At 33.7% G+C, this 19,934-nt stretch overlaps 1 protein-coding gene across 4 annotated transcripts in view; it reads left to right on the top strand.

Annotated features, from left to right (window-relative positions):
* The first annotated feature begins 1,086 nt into the window (after positions 1 to 1,086).
* Positions 1,087 to 19,934, top strand: part of LOC143237252 (uncharacterized) — a 59,067-nt gene continuing 40,219 nt past the window's right edge. Inside the window, exon 1 of one of the 4 annotated variants that reach the window (XM_076476305.1) lies at positions 1,087 to 1,283. In XM_076476305.1, coding sequence (XP_076332420.1) covers positions 1,260 to 1,283 — 24 coding nt within the window. In that variant the 5' untranslated portion in view covers positions 1,087 to 1,259. Of the gene's footprint in view, positions 2,444 to 3,956; positions 4,449 to 5,261; positions 5,355 to 19,934 lie in introns of those variants that run through there. The other 3 variants (XM_076476303.1, XM_076476306.1, XM_076476304.1) reach the window with 3 other exon arrangements.

The following is a 19,934-nucleotide window of genomic DNA, read 5'->3' as shown; positions in this document are numbered from 1 at the left end:
TGGTGTCCGAGCGATATGAGCCCTCGGACATAACACTGAGCCACAATGTGAGCAATTTTGACTTTTTTGATTTTCATACAGACATAAGTTAAAAGAAACTCCGAGAGTGGAACTCGATTTAATTTTGATATGTCGCTTTTCTGATGAACAAATTTGTTTTTAAGTTTTAGACGCACCTACAGCTGAGTGGAGATGTTTTGAAGTATCTGAGAGTGACAGGTACGATCAATACTTTTCCAGGTTAAAGTTATTTTCTATACATTTTACACATTTTTATTAACATATTGTATACCATAATGGATGTTGTCTTAACAAAATCAAAACGCAACAAAACTGCTTAAAACTATTGCCGAATGTCGTTAGATGTGTACAAATTAAAATTTTCACCAAACTACGCAAGGTATATAGTTAATGTATTTTTATTTGCTTTACTTAGCTCTACTTTCAAAGTTAACATTTGGAGGCATTGATAAGTTGTCATCTTAACACATAACATGAAACGACTCAAAGTGCTGCCATCTGTTGCTTGTCCTACCACAGTGTGTAGAAAGTAAATAAGACTGTAAAAGCGGTTTCTGTTATTTCCTTTTGGCTTTTTCCAAAAATGTTTTATTTTCACTGAAGAATGCTAGATAATTAAGAAACATAATATTCTTAAACACCAGCTTGTTAAGAAAAAATAATTTCATGTTCTGTCTTCAATGAATATCATTTTTATGAACCTTCTTCTTACAGTTCTTGGTTTTCGCTCTGTACTTTCATATTCACTAACTACTTTAGAAGATTGAAACACTGTGCAATAGTATTCAATACTTATAAAATTAGAGTTATTGATTATATTTCGGTTATGTTCAACCAATGCTCCTAATATTAATTTAACCTTTTACAGTTTAGACTTTCCATGTTTTATGCAATAATAGCATAATTTCAAAAGTTGAGATATAAAAAATATTAATTTGATTCGATTTAAAGAATTCATACATTAAGAAGAATGGAAACATTTACTGAAACTTTCACACAAATGCTTGACCTTCTAGAGCGGTGAATAAGCTGTTGGTTTTGGCTAGGAACAGAATCTTTCTTTCTCTCCCTCGATTGGGCCAAGTTGAACGGTCGCCTGGCAGCCGTCTTCTTTCTCAACCCCTTTCCTATGCAGACATTCTTTCCCTCCCCCTATCTTGAGCAGTAGGGCATAAATAGTGGTTGTCTAGGGTTAACGGAAGTAGAGAAAGATAGAGAGACCGAGAATCGAGTCACGAATGCTTATTCACGGGACACGTGAGGTAATAACGGGGAGGTTTAGATACAGAACGTGCAATAGATATCAGTGTTTACATGCAATAGCTCAGCTAACGTCAGATTCTTCCACACTTTCTCTCTCGAGCTTGTTACCATAAGAAAGTTAAACAAACTACAATATTTGTAGAGTCTCAATTTCGAGGAATTGTGAGTTAATTTTTGTAAAGCAGTTATCGTGCTGTTTTATTTTACTAGTGCGATAGTTTCCTGCTAAACAAGCATTTTTTTATCGCTAGGACTAGGAATATAAGAAAGCAAGTTTTTTTTTTCTTCTGTAAATTAACGCAATACTATCTACGCTTTGATTCGAACACGCCTACCTTACTTTAAAGAATCAACATTGGTGAGTACGGAAACTTGTTGTATGGACGAGTGTAATTCGTGTGACTTTTGGGTAAGTGTGAGTTAATTTTTTTTTTTTTAAACGGCACATTGAATTGCTCGGCTTGGAAGAAAGGCGTTAGATATGAAGGTCTTTCTCTATCAGCTTTGTTACGGCACTCTATTTAGACTTATTACGTCGTAAGGCATGAATCTTAGTTAATTATATTCTGCTTTAGAATAAAAGTAAAAACTGAAATTGAAAGTTAAAGCAAGAGTTAGGCCCGTTTTTTGAGGTGAGAAGATCGTTGTATGGTGCTACCGATGGTAAGAATATCCAAATATACAAATTTGGAAATCAGCCAAGAATGAAAACTAAAGTATGTGAATGGATTGTATAAAGCATTTGGATTTAAGACTGAAAGTTCTACGATTGTTAATACACCAGCATGGAATTGTTGTGAGTTTTAAACGCTTTTAAATTGTTATCAAACGCTAAAGCAAGAACTTTTTGATTATCCATAACTGTTCACAGATGACACAGAAATTATGTATAGATTAAATTCGTTAGTTCGTGGGATTAATTTCGAGTGGAATCGTGTCAGAGTTTGAGACAAACTGGCCATCTTGCAAAGACCTGAAACTGTTTGTAGCGAGAGCTGAATATCCCCAGGTACTACCTGTACAAATCATGAGGAACTGGACGTGGATTTTCCTACTTTCTTGTTTCTGCTTAAGTGGTTGGCACGTGCAACAAGTGTCCTCGAAAGGTATACGGCATGTCAAGAGACTCCTAAAACAGCCGTATTATTCCAGACACACAGTAAGTGACTATTCATCTACGAACTTAAAAATGAGGGAAGTGTCTATGATTTTTACTTACTGTTTAAGAAAACTTGTTTGTTTTGTTCAGTTTCGAGTAATGTTACATGAGAGCTGTATCTCTGCTGCCTGTTTTTAATTTTGAAATAAGTTATAGGGAAGGTACCTCGTCAACACCACCGCCAATACTTTGGCTATTCTTTTCAACCTGAATAATGGGGTTTAACCGTTACTTTAAATAGACTCGGGGCCCCAAAGTATGAACTCAGATTTTTGTTTTCTTTTCTGTAAAGTCGGGCACGCTAACCATCGGGCAACGCTCGGCCAAGTAACTTATGTTCAGTGTATATTGTTTATTATGAGTGTGATGTATTCTTTTATGAATTTTCGGAAATATTCATTCACGTGTAATACATGAACGAAGTATGGTGCAGTTTCTCAACTGTATTAATTATTTATGAGAGAGATGTGTTACTACCACTTAAGGTACTTCACTTGGTTGTTAGTTAAAACGTAATGAGACACGTATTTCAGTTCAGATACGTAGATTTCATATTATACCATCTCTGAAGTACAGCCGAGATCTATAAGTTTTGGTTATGCAACGGAGAGAAATGCTAAAGACTCCTTGTTTTATGTTTATTAATGAATTTAATGAAGGATCTACTTGACTACTGATAAGTTTCAAACGTTTGTTTTTAACAGTATACAAGTTTCAACGGTGTTTATAACGGTGGATAAGTTTCAAAACTTTGTTTTTTAATAGTGGATAAGTTCCTAAGTGGTTTTATTTTCGGCGTGTTTTGTCCTGAACAAAGAATTTGTTTTTCAGTTATTTTATTGATGTAATTAGTTTTTAAATAAGCCATGAAATAAAGAAAAGAAAAATATACTATGTAATATTAGGTATGATAAAATTTTATAATGAATACTTTCAATTATTTAGATTCAGATTTCACGTTTAAGAGGATTTTTTTGATAAGTCTCTGTTTCAACTGTAATTAAAGTAGAGAACAAATGAATATGGTCATTAGTCAAAATTTGGATTTTTCTTTCTTTCGGAACTGTGCGTCCGTGATTGCTATAAGTATTATACAAATGTTTCTGAGACAAATAGGAGTAACTTTGTCAAAGTTATAGGAGTATGAGACGATATGTGTGACAAAAATTTGTGAAACCTCTAGAAACTCCAATACTTGTGTAATCGGTGCTTGCTACTTGCGAACGTCGAATTAAAAACGTTTGAGCTATAAACAGAAATATTAATTGTATAAAGGGCGTTTACTTTTGATTAATCTTTTGATAGTTGTACCTTGAACGTTCAACATGTATAATGCTTTTGAGTTACTGAAAAGTTCTGTCATATCCGAGTTGGTAGTTTGTTCGATATTAACCGAGCTTACCGTACATAAAAAAAAAAAAAAGAGCAAATTTTATGGCGCTTATTGCGACGTTCGGCCTTGTAACACCACTAAACTATCGCTACCTGGCGCCACCTAGTGCCGATACAGGAAATGGTTGCTGGGACTTGTTTGGTACGAATGTGTTGTGTCTCCCCGAACCTACAGTCTAGATGAAAGTATTTATAAAAATCTGTTAATCGAGTGTCTGGTGAGATATATGAAAGTTTAAATCTTACCTTTAACCTTTCTCTACTTAAATTCGTGTAATGCTTCATTCAACAGCGATTTAGTTGAACTGATGAAAAGTTAAGAGAGAACTGAAAATGTTTCTTAATTTTCTAACTTGAAGGCCAACTGTAGGCGTCTTTACTATATCACCATTTAGGTTTTGGTTTGTATGAATTTGTAGGCCGATTTAATCGCAACTTTCTCCGTATCATTGGCCATTTGTAAGGAAGTGATAATGATCTTTAGTTTTAATAGGCATATTTAAAACTTTTAAATGTTAAATCCTAGAACTTAAAGCGATACAAAAATATTTCATCCAATATACAAATGAATATCGTTAGGTAGAATACAACATCACACATCTTGGTTTGAAAGGTATGTTTGTTTGGACTCTATTTTTAAAACTATAAATTGAAAACTAATTACTATTTTCTAGCAATCTAAGTAATAAAGCATTTTGGAAAACGTTATAAATGACAACTAAGTAGAGCCTTAATGTATGTGCTGATTATGATATAGAAATAATTAAATGTATATTTCGAACTTAGTCGTTTTATACAATTTATAAAATATAGGCCTTTTTAAAATACTTTTTACCTGTTTATGTGGTTTTCCATGTCTTTATTAATGCCAAAGCTTTTATACAAACACACAATGAAGAGACAATAACACCGAACTTGTTACTATAAACTATAATTAAAGTCGAAAGTTCAACTGCTTGGCACTTACTTTTTCTCACACAGGTTCATTCTGTTATTTTGCTACATAATCTAGCAATACACTCGCCAGTGGATCAGCAGTAAGTCTGGTGCATGTGATACCAAAAATCAGGTTTCGAAACTCGAGATAGGTCAACCACAGATAGCCTATTGTGTAGCTGTGTGCTTAACGAACAAACATAATCTAATAATACAGTCTGGCGAAAACGGTTGTAATAAAAAGGAACAAGTATTTGTTTAACGTTAATTTTAAGAATAAGACCTGTTCAGTTTTAATCATATATTTATTCTAACTTAATGTTTTGGTTAATACGTTTATTTTCTGTTGAGATCACGGACATTGCCCATTGTGTATTACTGCAAATAACGTTGTTCTGATTTTTTTCCAGAGCGCCATTACATTTAATTCGCTGAAAATCGACTCAACAGACATAATGCAACGTGTCGCTTCGACATGTTGATTTAATGCTAGTTGCCTTCACACATGCATTATTCACTCTCGTCTCCAGCACTCATTCGTTATTTTCTGATCCTATGCTTTCTAAGTCACAGGCACGCACAGGTTTGTTATAATTTGTGAACGATTGTATGACAATAGTTAACTGTTAGGTTCTAAACATAGATAACTATTAAGTTCTATAAAAATCGCATTTCTTAGGACTTCTTTCCTGGCACAAGATAAATTGTATATTCATTGACTCTGTAGGCCTATTGAGCAGAATGTTCAGAAAGTTAACTTTGGAAATTGTATGAGTAATAAAATATAGCCATATGTATTAAGTTCAGAAAACGTAGGAGTGTCTGTGTGTGTGTGTGATACGATGCAATCGCCAGATGTTTACAATGTGCAGTTTCTATAACAGGTACTTTTTAAGAGCTGTCTTTAAGCCCAACTGTAAATTTGATACCTTGCTACTTATCGTAATTGTAATTAAGAAAAATCGGTTGTTCAGTATAAAATTTGAAACGTACCACATCAATATGTGTTTGAAATCCTTTTACTGGTATGGATTTTAAAAATGTTTGTTCATGCAGATATGTTTGAATGTGTTATTAATGAGTATTGATTTAGCTTGAACGTCTGTGTTTTTGTTCTAAGCATAAAACTACGACATTTCACTTAATTAGTAATTTTTCCAGCCCTGTAAAGAGTTTAAAGATAAATGTGTACTTATCAGACGAGTAATTTTTATAAGCAAGTATACATTATTCATATGTATATGACACGTTTAACTAATATTGTAATATGTTAATGAGACCGGTACATTTTTTCTTCGTTAATTTTTTCAAGGTTAATATTCGCACCAACTCATCACGAAATGGTCGCAAAAGACAAAGTCGGAATGTTTATCCATTTATTTTGCGTATATGCTCATTTAAACGACGTGGGTTATAAGATTAAATAAGAGACCATTTTAAACTCCAAAATCTAAGCTTAAGAGTGAAAATTGAAACGTCAGCTAATGCTTATAAATAAGTAACCAATGAAGCGGATTAAATGACGTTATAAATTTTACTTGTTTTTGGTACCAGCTTAGGATACGATGACCAATATGAAATCCTGGCAAATACAGTTGTATAATCGTCAATTTGTCATCTCCCATCGCAGTTTCCCACGTTTTTACAAAGTATTTGATAAGACCTAGGGTCGCTCGTGTATGTGCTTAAGTGTATCATCTTAACTGTTCCAAAGTTATATGACGTATCAAAGTACAAAAACATTTAAAACCGTAGTTGACTCAGTTCAAAATATTACTTTTAAATAACGCAAACTTTAAATCTAATAAAATACAATAAATTAAAAAATTAAAAAATCGCGTATGAGTGCAGAACTTCATAGCTTGACTTCATATGACCGATCTTCATACTTTAAGTTTACTCTTATGCATAATGTATGCAATAATATAAAACTACATGCTAAGTGTTTTTTTTTAAGCATCAACAAATAACATGTCAGATGACATGGATGATGTTAAATAATGGTATAGGAAACACAATTTCTTAAATGTGTGACGCATATAGGAAGTGATCTTTGACTATTGAATAATAAAAACAAAAGATGTTCCAGAAGGAAGTTTGTATAGCTGAGTGCCCGTAATTATTGAACAACAAGGGAATTTGTTTTGCTTCGGAAACCACTAAGTTTATCCATTTTCTGGATAAGAAACCGTGAATATCGTGCATTGGGTTAAACTTTCATATTGAATTTGGAGGTAGAAAACGCATACCACAGTATAATCTAGACTATAATATCTTTTTCAGTGTTATAAGTTGAGTCGGCTATACGTTATTCTAAACTTTAAGGTTGGATCTATCCATTAAATGAAAATGTAGTAGACTTGATATTATCGAGACCGAGGCGTTCAATCCTAATGCTGCTGTTTCTTTCAAGAGTTCCTATAAGAAACGCTTGATACCAAACAAGACAAATAAAATAAATTATCGAGCTTTTATACTTCAACCACGAAGAACATATCAAGTAAATTCCCACTACCAACGAACTAAAGTAAGCAATCCATGAAATTACAGATGTATAGGTGGATGTAACTTTAGTTCTTGTAGATAATGTTAAAAGGAGCATACATATATACATGTGTATACACTAGCAACTTTAAGAGAAAAGTGTTACTTGTGATTCGAAGACTCAACTTTTGACTTGTTTCTCCACTTGCATACTATAAGATGCTAACTGTAGAGGTTTAATTGAGACTTTAAAAGATATGGAACTTCCTCTTGCAATAGCAGCATGTACAGTACAACAGAGATCATACAATCCATGAGAACATATCCAAATGTTAAATGGTATTGTCCTATACTTTCTAATCAAACACCAGAACTGTTAATGGATTGAATACTTAAGAGGTGGAAAGCCATTCTGTCCTAGTTTTCTTTGTCTATTCGACACAGAATTACTGCTTCACATCACTTGTACTTTCATCATTTCTCAGTGTGTTATGCCTAAATCTTAAAATCGTTTTGTTCCTTTGATTTAATTTGATTCTTAGGTTATTTCTTTAAGTAAGTGTTTATAATACATAATCTCTTTAAGTAACTGTTTATAATTCATTATCTCTTTAAGTAAGTGTTTATAATCTATATGAAACTATATTTTATCAATAATTTTAAATCTTTCCGCTTTTTCCACACACTTCTCCATAATTGTTTCTCACGTGCGTATCGTGCATATTCCGTATTTCGTGAATTTATATCTATCCACTTTTATGTGCCCTCTTCTGTTGCCGAATTCGATTGGTTTTCTTTACCACTATGATAAATTTAAACTTTAGGACTTTCTTTACTTCATACAAAACCTTTCTCTCCGTTCCAACTTGGTCTCTTTCAATCCCAGTTTTCTTTTCTCTGTTCTGTCTTTTGAATGCGTGTGTACAACCTATTGCATTTGTACATGACGTTTCCTATTCATCTATAACCATCAGTCACACACACACACACACACACACAAGCGCGCGCGGTCTTCAACGTACTTGTATAACAAATAGGCTTTATTCTTGTGTTTTTAGCCTCTTTCTAACTATCGCTGTTTTTCCTCTCACGTGGTTTGATGCTATCCGAATCTTTTGTGCTTTACGACTTGGCCATTTGCTATATTACCACGAAAATTGCCAGAAATTTCATGTGAAAGAAACTGAGATTGACCACAGTCATAGAAAAAGCAAAATAAATTTCCAACTCAAAGAAAAAAAATACTCTTAAGTTAGAATTGAAGAAAACATCGCCCTTCAAAGAAAATTGTAAGTAAAGCTAGAGATGTATTAATAACATTATTTCATCGCGAATGTAATAGCTAGAGATGTATTAATAACATTATTTCATCGCGAATGTAATAGCTAGAGATGTATTAATAACATGATTTCATCGCGAATGTAAGATAACAGTTAACAAACTGAGAATTTTATAGCTAAACTTTATGGATATGTTTGAATCGTTCAATTTTAGCAGTGACAATATAACGGAAAGCTTTCGTTAGAAAGATTGGGTTTAAAAACCCAAATGGTAACACAAGTATACAAAAAGAACCGAGAAGAAATTCATTGAATTTGCAAATATGTCTTCTAAGCAAATATATACAGAGAATGAAAACGAATTGTCTGCAAGAAATAAAATTTATGGTGATGCTGTAGGAACAATAAACTAAGTTGAAGTTTTATCTTGTGTCAAAAGTGGAATAACAATCATTTTTTGATATAAGTACAAATGTTCTTATTTTTGAAAGTTGATCATTTAGGTTTCCCAAATTTAATACATTATATACTAGAAAATCTTGAATAATAACCTTGAATACAGCATTTCTGTCTTAATATACACTTTTCATTTTGGAATACGTAAAAAGTAGTTTTGTAAGTCTTGGAGCGCTGTGCTACGTCGCAACTATTATACTGTGCGTCAGATTAGGCCTGAAATACTTTATTTAACGTCACGTGTCACCTATTCTTCCAGTTTCTTATCTTAGTTCTTATAACTCTGTCTGAACAGGACCTATTTATAAATATGTTGGGTACTGTATTGAATGATCCGGAGTTTGAAATATGATTCGACTAAACACGATCTGCAATTTTAGTTGTGGGCGAGTTATAACATACTCTGAATCCTACCATTTGGTTGGAGTCGAGCAAAACTGTTAGCGAAGCGAGTACTGCAGTTAGACTTATTTTCTTTTCAATAATTCAAAATGAGATACATCTATATCTGAAACCTAGATGTCTCTGACCTGGCCGTTTAGCATAAAGTGTCGTACACGTTAAATTTCAGTCTTGTTAAAAATTGATTAGATTATTGTCTCTCGAGAAATAAAGTAGCAGAAACTGAAGAACCAGTTTTAACTATTTCAATACTGAATAGATAAGAAAAATAGAGATTTCTTAAACATGAAGGTAAAGTGTCATTAAAGTTCCTTTGTGGTGTGAACTGAGACCAATGGTTTGAGTAATAAAACTATATATATTTTGTTCTATTCTGGATGCATGGTTGTAAAGACTTCTCGGTTTAAAAACAGACCTTTTTAAAATATGTTTTTTATGTGCTCGTCTTTCTAACTATAAATATAATTTACCTTGACTACGTTCCAAGTTTCGTTACAATAACACTATTAGCTTTTTATAGACTTGATTGCTTCAAAGTACGTTTTTCATAAGAATTCTTATGTTTCTGTCAATAAGCGTGTTGTACCGAATTCAGTTTTCGACGTTTTCAGATAAGAACTATATTTCAAGCAATAGCGACTGTATATTTTTGTTTTTTTACGTATTAATATTTTTGTTAATACGTGGGATCAGTTTTCTTGGTTTATAGATTTAGTTTTATTTGCTGAGATGGACATTCTGATTTATATTTAATTAATTTCAAGACAAACTCGGAGCTTAAGTTTTGAAGTGATTTAAATTAGATTTAATAGTTTGGCTAGGCATGGCCAGGTGGTTAAGGCACTCGACTCATAATCCGAGGGCCGCGGGTTTGAATCCTTGTCATACTAAACGTGCTCGCCCTTTCAGTCGTGGGGACGCTATAATGTGACGGTCAATCTCACTATTCAAGAGTTGGCGGTGGGTGGAGATAACTAGCTGCCATCTCTCTCTAGTCTTAAATTGCCAAATTAGGGACGGCTAGCGCAGATAGCTCTCGTGTAGCTTTGCTAGAAATTCAAACCAAAACAATCTGATAGTTAAATCCGAATCTTCATTTTACCTTACTGTATTTACTTTGCTTCTTAAATTAGCAATATATTTTAATGTTCATATAAAATAATATTCTTGACAACACACAGCTTGTTTCCATAGTATCGTGCAGGAGTATCGTGGGTATACTTTTGTGGCCTACAGCCGTGAGTGTGACTACTTTTACTTACAGCCTTGTGTGTTGTGAGTTATATGTGACTCAAGTGAAGAAAACTTCCTAATTAATGTTTTCGAGAAGACTGGTATTGTAATGCGCTGTCTCTTTAGTTGCAGCGTGTAACTCCACGTTTTGCACGTAGTCAATTTCATCCAGTAATGTCAGTTTGATCTATCCATTGTTATTCAGGCACGAAGTATGTCAACATTATTATTACAATGATTTATTTTTGTTTTGCAGTAATATCGACAAATATCGTTTCTAAAATCTCGATAATTAAAAGTAGTGCTTATACTTTATGGTCATGTTTTTATTCTGCAATGGCACCAACGAATTGATTGTATGTTAAATACAGAGGGTTGAATAGGTTATATTAAAATAATTTTGAATACGTTAGTCAGCAGGTCACTTTAGTTAGACGACATAAGGCTGCGACGGAACTTAGTGTATCAGAACTACATTTTTTGATACGTGATATCACGAAAAATCGATGGCTTTTGGAAAGGACATGCGAAAACCCTTTCAAAAGAAAAAAAACTTCATAACCTCAGGTCATAAATATCTGCTTGGATGAAGGATTTATGATTTCCAAAAGTTAAAAAAAACTTGTATACGTAATATAAGTGGAAATACAATCAGGAAGGATTTTTTTTTTCTTGAAAAGCGACCCAACTCACTTGTACCCCAGTTGTTTCCATGTTTATATCCAGTCATCATTCCACTTGTCAAACAGTTAGAGAATGAAATGGGTATTCATGCTGTTATATCAAAAACTTATTGGTTAAGCCAGCGAATCTAGTTCTCGGACTTTTGTGGGATAGTTATAAAATTGTGTGTAAGAAACAGCGGCTGTGTTTTAGAAACGTAAGATAATGGTAGGTTATTTGATATGTGTTTTAAGGAATGCAGCACTTAAGTCGTTTGAAAATAATTTGAGTGAAAGTTTGCTTTTCTAAGTTCACTGATGTGGAGACAACAAAGTCACTGTGGTTGTGAAATGCTATAATCAGTTATTTTGGAAACAGATACAAGGTAGAAAAGAAAAGAACCAGTTTGGTGTGGATTTTGAAAAGGAAAAATAAAATAAAGCAGTTCAACAATAAGAAAGATAAGAATGGTAGACGAAAGAACGAATAAACAGACAGAAGTGAAGAAAGAAAGTAATAATTACATCATTAAGAAAAAACAGCTATTTCTAAATCGTTTAATTATCTATTGTAGCAATAAACAATTGATTTTTACATTATTATGAATGACTTCTGGATAGGAATACTACAACCGAAAAAAGTTGGTGGATATAAGAATACCTGAAATGCAACTTTAGCACAGTTGTAAAAAAAAAAAATGGTGTTATAAAGGTCGTGACAGGAATTCAACTGATGAAATGAGCACTTGGAAAGAGTCATTTGTGTACATTAGATTATAGAACGCCCGCAAGAAGGAATAGTGTGATTACGCACGAGTGTTATGTTGGTCTTTTTCAATGAAAAATGTGCTATTGTCAAGATGTATGGTCGTTGGACAGAGCATGACTAGACGTGAAAAATGACATAACGACGTATTAAGGTTCAGAAAGTGTTTACGTATATCATACTCTATATCCTGTTATACTTGATTACAAGACAGTTTAAGTGTACTAAATGTTTCAGATTTTTACAATATTCGCTGATGCTTTATTTTAAAATTATTTCGAAGATGAGTCATCCCATACGGATTGGACAGAAAAAATGATAATGACTAGCAATTATTTGGCTTTATTGCACTAAGTTTCTCAGTTTTATTAGAGCTACGGTTTTTTTTACTTTTTTTATTGCCCTGTTTAAGGAAGAATCTCCCACTTACATGTCTCCCTTGGTAATATTCAATTGTAGTATGTTCGTTATTGTGTAATCTTAAGTTTTGTGTTTTCAGATGAAAGAGAGGATGTAAAATTATGATGCATTGCTAGATACATGCGACTGTTTCGATCTAAATTCAATGTGACACTTAGGATTTAGATAGTTACTATAACGCGAGTGTTAAATTTAGTTATTTTTAGAAGAGATAATTTATCGCAAGTTTCATTACGTAGCTGTTTACGAATCGTGCTTTGTGTAGTTTACTAATTATGAATTGGCGACTGTTATATTATTGCGTCATGTTACTTGAGCCTTTTAAGTTTTCTCGTAGTTTCAAGTAAGTAGTATTGCATCATGATATCTCGTAGTGTGGAAAGTTCTAGGCTTTCTCTGTAAATACACGTTGACATTTAGTTAGGTCTAGATTGCATGATTGTGTCTTTTAAAATTAAAGTAATAGATTGTATTGTAATAACAGAGTAGAAAGGATATTTTGTCTTGTCAAATTATATTCTAAAGTAACTGAACCAATCTGTGTGGACTTTGTCAAAGACAATTACTTAAAGCTCTGTATGTACGATAACCAATAGTGTAACAAAAATTTATGTACGTTTGACTTGTTTAAACGCATTATCTTAAAACGGTTGCGCTGTGTGCTGTTTATTCAATGCTGAAATGTATCGCTAACGGATTACAGATATCTCTATAAAGGACCCAGCCCATTCAGGAAAACTGACGACCATGGTGTAACATAACGTATGGATGTTTAAGTACCAGATACCATGGTGATAAGGTGTAGTAATTTGGGATACGATTTTTGAACACTATTTGTTAGAAATCGAAATAATCTGATTTTTAAATATACATCTTGATTACTACAACTGGCAAAGTATGTTTATAAAATTAATACATGTTATTCGTGATTCCGCCAACAGCATTGCATACAGCGTGTCTTTCTAAATCTTCAATTTTATTCTATCTTCTGCAAGTTTTCACTTGTATATTTTAATGCTTTAATTTCTATACGTAAGTTGAGTTTTGACATCTTCCTGAATATTTATGTGAATTGGAATACAAAAATGCTGATTGTCGGAGAGACATTTTAATGGAACGTTATAAATAGGCTTTGCAACTTGAACCAATGAAATGCACGTTGACAGTTTTGTCTTATCGTTTAACACAGTTATTATAAGGTAATGGAAACTTAGATTCAAAGGAAGACAAGACCTTCTAGCAATGTAATTTTGATAGTTTAACTGTATAACAAAGAATCGGAAGGATATATTAAAAAGTGCAAATAAATTTAGCTAAAACCGAGTTTGAGCAAAGAATGGAAGAAATAGGGATGGTCACGGTGTGTAACACAAAATGAAAACAATGTTTATTAATCAGCCATAAAATACATTATACATACTCTTATTGTTTCTTAAAAGCTGCATTTCACTGGATACACGCTCAGAATAGAGTTTTTCCTTGACGTTTTCATACCTGGTCTGGTACATATGAATGTTTAAATCCAAAATTTCATGCTTAACATGAAATTTCGGATTTACCCATAATGACTAGCGCTAATACAAATTTGAGTGTTTATTTTTATTTCAGTCCAAGGTAGGTCTTAACTTTCAGAAATTATTTGACTTACCATTGGATGACACTGACTGTTGACATTCTTGCAATGTGTTGCATTATAGCTATTGTATCTACGGGAAGAACTTCTATTTATTTTTAAAGAATAACCAAGGTAGTAAGAACGAAGTCAGTCTATTGATTTCTTAACACGTGCGATGTGGAAACTGCATAGACATAGAATAAATCAAACATTCTACATTAAAATAAGAAGGCTTTTAATTTACATGAATTAAACTTTGATACCACGTATTTCTCAAAATCCACACATGTAATTATGAAAAACAAACAAACTTCAAATTAATATTCAATACAAGTTTAAAACTGCTACATGGTAGCTTAACTTGTAGTATCTACCATCACTATTATTTCATGCCTTTAGTCACTTTTTCATATTGGAAGTAGTTCATTTAATTAATATTAAGAGGAAATCATTTGAAAAGCAGTTTAAAAACGTGTCTAGAATAATAGTTGCCTTAGATGTACTGTTACATACTGGTATTACTATTCTGTTTTAAAAAAACGATATTAACATCTAACACAAAGAATGGAAGGTCCAAGCCAAATATGCAATTTCACTAGCTTGAATATTGCAGAAAACTGCTTATGATCTGTGGTAAAGATACGAAGATGTAGTACTTTAGTTTTATGTCTCGCATTTTGCCAAAAAAAGTGTTCTATATGATGGTTCTTGTTACGAACTTTTCATCTGTAATGCTATTTTCACTGTAAATTTCTGCGAAATGTACTTGAGGTGTCTCCTCTCATTTACATGTTACACAATTCATCAAGTTTACATGGAGAAATAACACAGAAGTGCATCGGTGTTTGCAAACGGTATAGTATTAATCCCCCTTTAAGTTCCAGAAAATGACCTGTCGACTTAAACAGACTGGATTCCTTGTTTTGATGAAATCATAACATATTGTTATTCAGCCTTGTATAAAAGTATTTTTCTTTATGTAGCGAAATAGTCGTGTTATCATGTTAGCGTGATATTATGCAGAGTTAACCTTGGCATTTTCTCAACTCTCCGGATGTTTTAAATTATGACTATAATCTGAAACCACCATAAATCTAAAAAAAAAAAAAAAAAAGAATCTTCTCTACTACATTTTGGATAACTTATGAGCAGAAAGATTATAAATCGTCCACCCTTTGCTGCAAACATTAAGTTAATGTATGCTTCATCCAAATGCTATGAAACGTGCTTTCAGTGACAAAAAAGTTAGCTTTATTGGCTACCTCTTTGTGATTGAAAGCCATTCATTGATTAGAATGTTTACTTCCAGCGACGTTCAATTTGGCCCAGTCCTACGAGATAGCTCTATTGTTGGCATATTAACATTTCATGCACTGACTAGTTTTATAATTAGGAAATGTGATATTTTATGCTGTGAAGTCCTGCAATGTAACCTTCCAAGACGGGGTCAATTTTAGGTATTTTCTATATCTTAAATAATCATGTGCAATAAGTGTCAGAGTTTTTCACCTGTCTAGTCACGTGCCTGACCGCCTATTCAGGCGCAGCTGACTCACTATTTTGAAGTAACTAGAGGGTCTTCCTGGGATTCTAGGGGTTGTCTAGTTTTTCAAATTCTTATTGGGCATCGGCAACGTACTTCGGGGTAGTCTGGTCTTGGAAGGCTGGTTCAAGTATTCATAATTTATTTATCCAGTGGAATTCATGGTTTTACAGGCTAAGAGTGGAGAGAATGGGGAATAAAAGAGGTACACACTTGGCAAATTACAAACAAACCCATTGTTAATCAAATAAACATCTACCTTTAAATGAATAATGCAGAGAGTATAACATCACTTATCTTTCACTGTCGCGTGAGAAATCATTTAAGTCATTATTGCTAAAAGGATTAACAGTAAAGGATGCATTTTACTTTTAGTAGATACACTCAGATAAGTGCTGCGTCATCATTTGTAGATAAACAAAAAAACATTTAAATTTGATAGTCAGAAAGCTGAATTCTGATAACACAACTAAGCATAATTCATGAAATATAGGAGCTGACCAACACGAAGTCTCATGAAACGCAGATGTACATTTAGCAAAACTGAAGGTATGTACATGTTAAAACTGTGTGCTCGCTGGAGAACCATGTACAAAGGAAAATGTCATGTTCAGCAATCGTCAAATATTTCGGGATACCGAATACGTCGGGCTTTGTGAGTAAGGATCTCAACTTTATATCGCCTTAGTCTTAATACTGCTTTAAACCGTGTTTTAATATAATCCGTAGATGGACAGTTTCCGTCTCTTCAAAAATCGGTTTCATTTGATATGGTATTCATGTTCTATTCGTACTTTTGGTCCGGCCAGTCAACACATCTAACATTTTTTCTAAGAATGCAAAAAAATCTACTTAAGTTTAGTGACGTACATTGTGAAGAAATACTTTAAACGCCATGAATAAATGAACCCATCCAGAAAAATGTTGTATAGAAAATGTAGCACCTGTTCTGAACTAGAAACAAGAAGGAATTCTCAATACCCACAACACTTAATTCTTTTAGGCGGAATTACAGTAATCTATCAGACCTTGGGCGTGGTCATGTACATCAATCGAAAGGGTTGACCTCCTCAGTCGAAAACTGTAATTAGTTCTCAAATTGATCAAGAGATGACCGAACTATGAGCTAAAAGTTTATATTAAAAAATAAAAAATAACAAGAAAACTTGAGCCGTTCTATGAGCTTTTAATCTGCAGTTTAAAAGGCATTGAGGTTTACAGTTGTTTAATATATTATTTTGAAAGCGGTATAAACTGTTTTTAAAGTTCTTATAATGGCATGGATATATAATATACCCTTATAATCCAATACTCGGTGTCCATGACGTCAAAGTGAACTTGGAATCTAGTCTTTCATGAACATTGTCACGGTTTACCAATAATTATACTGTAGGTCTTTATTAGAGATTTTAAGATTAAGTTCTTTTAGCTGAAACATTTTAAGAAAGATACATGGATTAAAAATAATTACAGCTGAAAAATATTTTATTCACTTAATTAATATCAGGCTTAGGTTAAAGTATAGTAAACATTTTGAGTGCCAAGAAGCAACAAGAATAGCCTGTAATTTTGATTTTCTTAACCATGTGAGCAGATATAGACGACAGTGTACGTCTGTCACTTTTACATTAAGGCTTAATATTTTAAAGAATGTAATTCTCAAGGGAACTGTGTTATAAGGCTTGCATTTAATTCAGGCTATATATTTATTTGAATGTTAAATTCCTATAAATGGCGTTTCTTCAAATGTTTACAGGCCTAACTACTACATCTTCCTCTCTCCAGATACATATGTGACTGTCAGCATATATTATGTGCATTTGAAGCCAAATTACTAACTGTTCTTAGAACTTAGTGAAACAGCATGCACTGTCTATAAGATGTTAATATTTATGATAATGACGTAACTGTAAAAGATGCAGATTCAGTAACTATTTATCTATCCACGAGGGACTAACTGCACTCATTTGGTTTTCTGGACTTTAGAATCTAAGTTTTGCAATTCAGACTACGTGTGCCTAATTATGCTATCATTACTTCTTCATCTGTAAACGTACGAATCTAGACCAACAAGCTTTTACTCCACTATTTTTGAAATATATTGGACAATGTACCAAATGAATAGCAACATTCGTCTTGATTTAAACTTATTACTTTAATAAAATGCACTTAACTGTTTTTAGTTTAACTTGTTATAATGTGAAAGAATTTGAATATTACATTTTCTAGGCATATAAAGATTGTTTTTCTTACACTAGACAGTGTAATTTAATTCACATGCACGTGTATTAAATGCGTTAGTCAGTCGGATATAGTATTAAGTTTTTAGATGACAATCCCATGCAAAAAGGTTATTTACCGGTCTAAGAGCTAAAACTCGAGTTTCGACACCTCTGTTAGGTCAAGCATAGATAACCCATTATATGCATAAGCTTAACAAACAGACAGTAAGCAGTAGATTAGTAAAAACTGGGAAAGGGAACCATGAATTACATTTAAAGCACGTGTAAATTTCCAAAGATATAATCAATTACACGTTTAACTGTTGCACTGAAGATCAGAGATATTGTTCGAGCTGAGGTAGTTAGGTCACTGCTAAGTTTTATGTGACAAGCTATCCTCACTAACAGTACGGTAGTTGTGTGTGTGTGTGTGTGTGTGTGTATGTACACACACAATATTCATAAATCTTTATTTGCATTTTTGCTGATTCAACAATGATCGCGAGAATTATTTACAAATATAGGTATGTTTAATAACGAAGCTAAAGTGTAAATTTTAATTTTAAGAAACCTCGTTCCTTGTGTTGTAAATACTACGTTGAGCGACACTAATTCGGAGGGAGAATTTTTTGTCTGTATGTGTTTGTCATCAGAGTTGGAGACAATAAGGCTTATTCTCTCCTCTTTCTGCCAGCGTGTTAATGTGTATTGAGAAATATTAGAACTTGACTTACCCGATCTACAGGGGTGGTATAATACTTATATCTGGTAAGTTTTATTTTTGTAAGACGTCCGACTGCTTTATAATTCGTTGAATACACTTATTTAATGTTTTAATTTTTTTTCCCCAGCATGTTTATTATACTCAGATGTATAAATGTAGATAAACGTATTATCTAATTGAGACTGTATATATTACAACAATTTTAATGAGGTTTTACATTCGCAAAAATATTTAATATTACCCCTCGGTGTGGATTCCTGTTCGTGGTGAGGGGACCTCCCAGGGAGGTTCTGTTCTGTCTGGTTACCTTCTCTAAGATCCAAACATCCACCCACGTGTTTGCCGTGCGTGGCGACCTGTGAAGGGGAGGAGAGGATCCTGGTGGTTGAGGGGTCCAACCCTAACACATCACTTTGGCATTGAATTCCTGTAGACTGGCGGCTTTTGGGTGGCCCCCATTGGGTCATTCGGCTGGTCCACTTGGGCTAGAGTCAACCAAGTACCAGTGTTGGAAGTTCTCAACGGGTGTTGTGGACATTGTGTCTGATGCTGGTGTTTGGGTATAGTGCTCACGAAACCCTGGCGTTGCTGCATTGTCCTTGCATGACTTTGTAGTGCGTCCCCTTTTAGGGCTTTATGGTGGGTGGGGTCAGTGGGTACCGAAATTTTTTCCTTTTTCCTGTGGATCCTTCTTCAAAAAATTTAAATAAAATTGTGAAAAAACAGTCACTGGGTAAGCGACCACGTCTTGAAGACTCTGAACAGCAATCTTCAACATCTGTAACACACGTACCTTATTTTCATATATTACATTCTCTTTCGGAAAAACCTTTAGGGCAATTGTCCCCCTTTTTTATTCAGAAGGGACTAGAGGGACTAGCTGGCTGTCCAAAGTCAGTAAAGAAACTTCGATCGGGAGACATATTGGTTGAAACATCCACATCCCAACACAGTGAACTCCTCTTAAATTCAAAGGCAATTGGGGATATACCTATTGAGGTTACACCTCATGCTACTTTGAATTCATCACGAGGAGTTATTGTTGAGAGGGATTTGAAGAACGTTCCCGAGTCAGAGATTCTCGCTGGTCTCTCCACTCAAGGAGTTTCTGCAGTGAGGCGCATCTCCACTCGCAAAGATGGAGTTACACTGCCAACAAATACCCTCGTTTTGACATTTACTTCATCACGTGCACTTGCCACCATCAAGGCAGATTATCTCATTTGCAGGGTACGGCCATACATTCCAAACACTCCGATGTTTCCAATGTCAGAGATTCGGCCACTCAAAGACATAATGTCGTGGTTCCCTGACATGTGCTCGTTGTGGGGGCAAGGACCACGATGCATATGAATG

This window comes from Tachypleus tridentatus, chromosome 13 (genome assembly GCF_004210375.1).
Source record: "Tachypleus tridentatus isolate NWPU-2018 chromosome 13, ASM421037v1, whole genome shotgun sequence".
NCBI classification, from domain to species: domain Eukaryota; kingdom Metazoa; phylum Arthropoda; class Merostomata; order Xiphosura; family Limulidae; genus Tachypleus; species Tachypleus tridentatus.
This window is presented reverse-complemented; position numbering and strand designations above follow the sequence as displayed.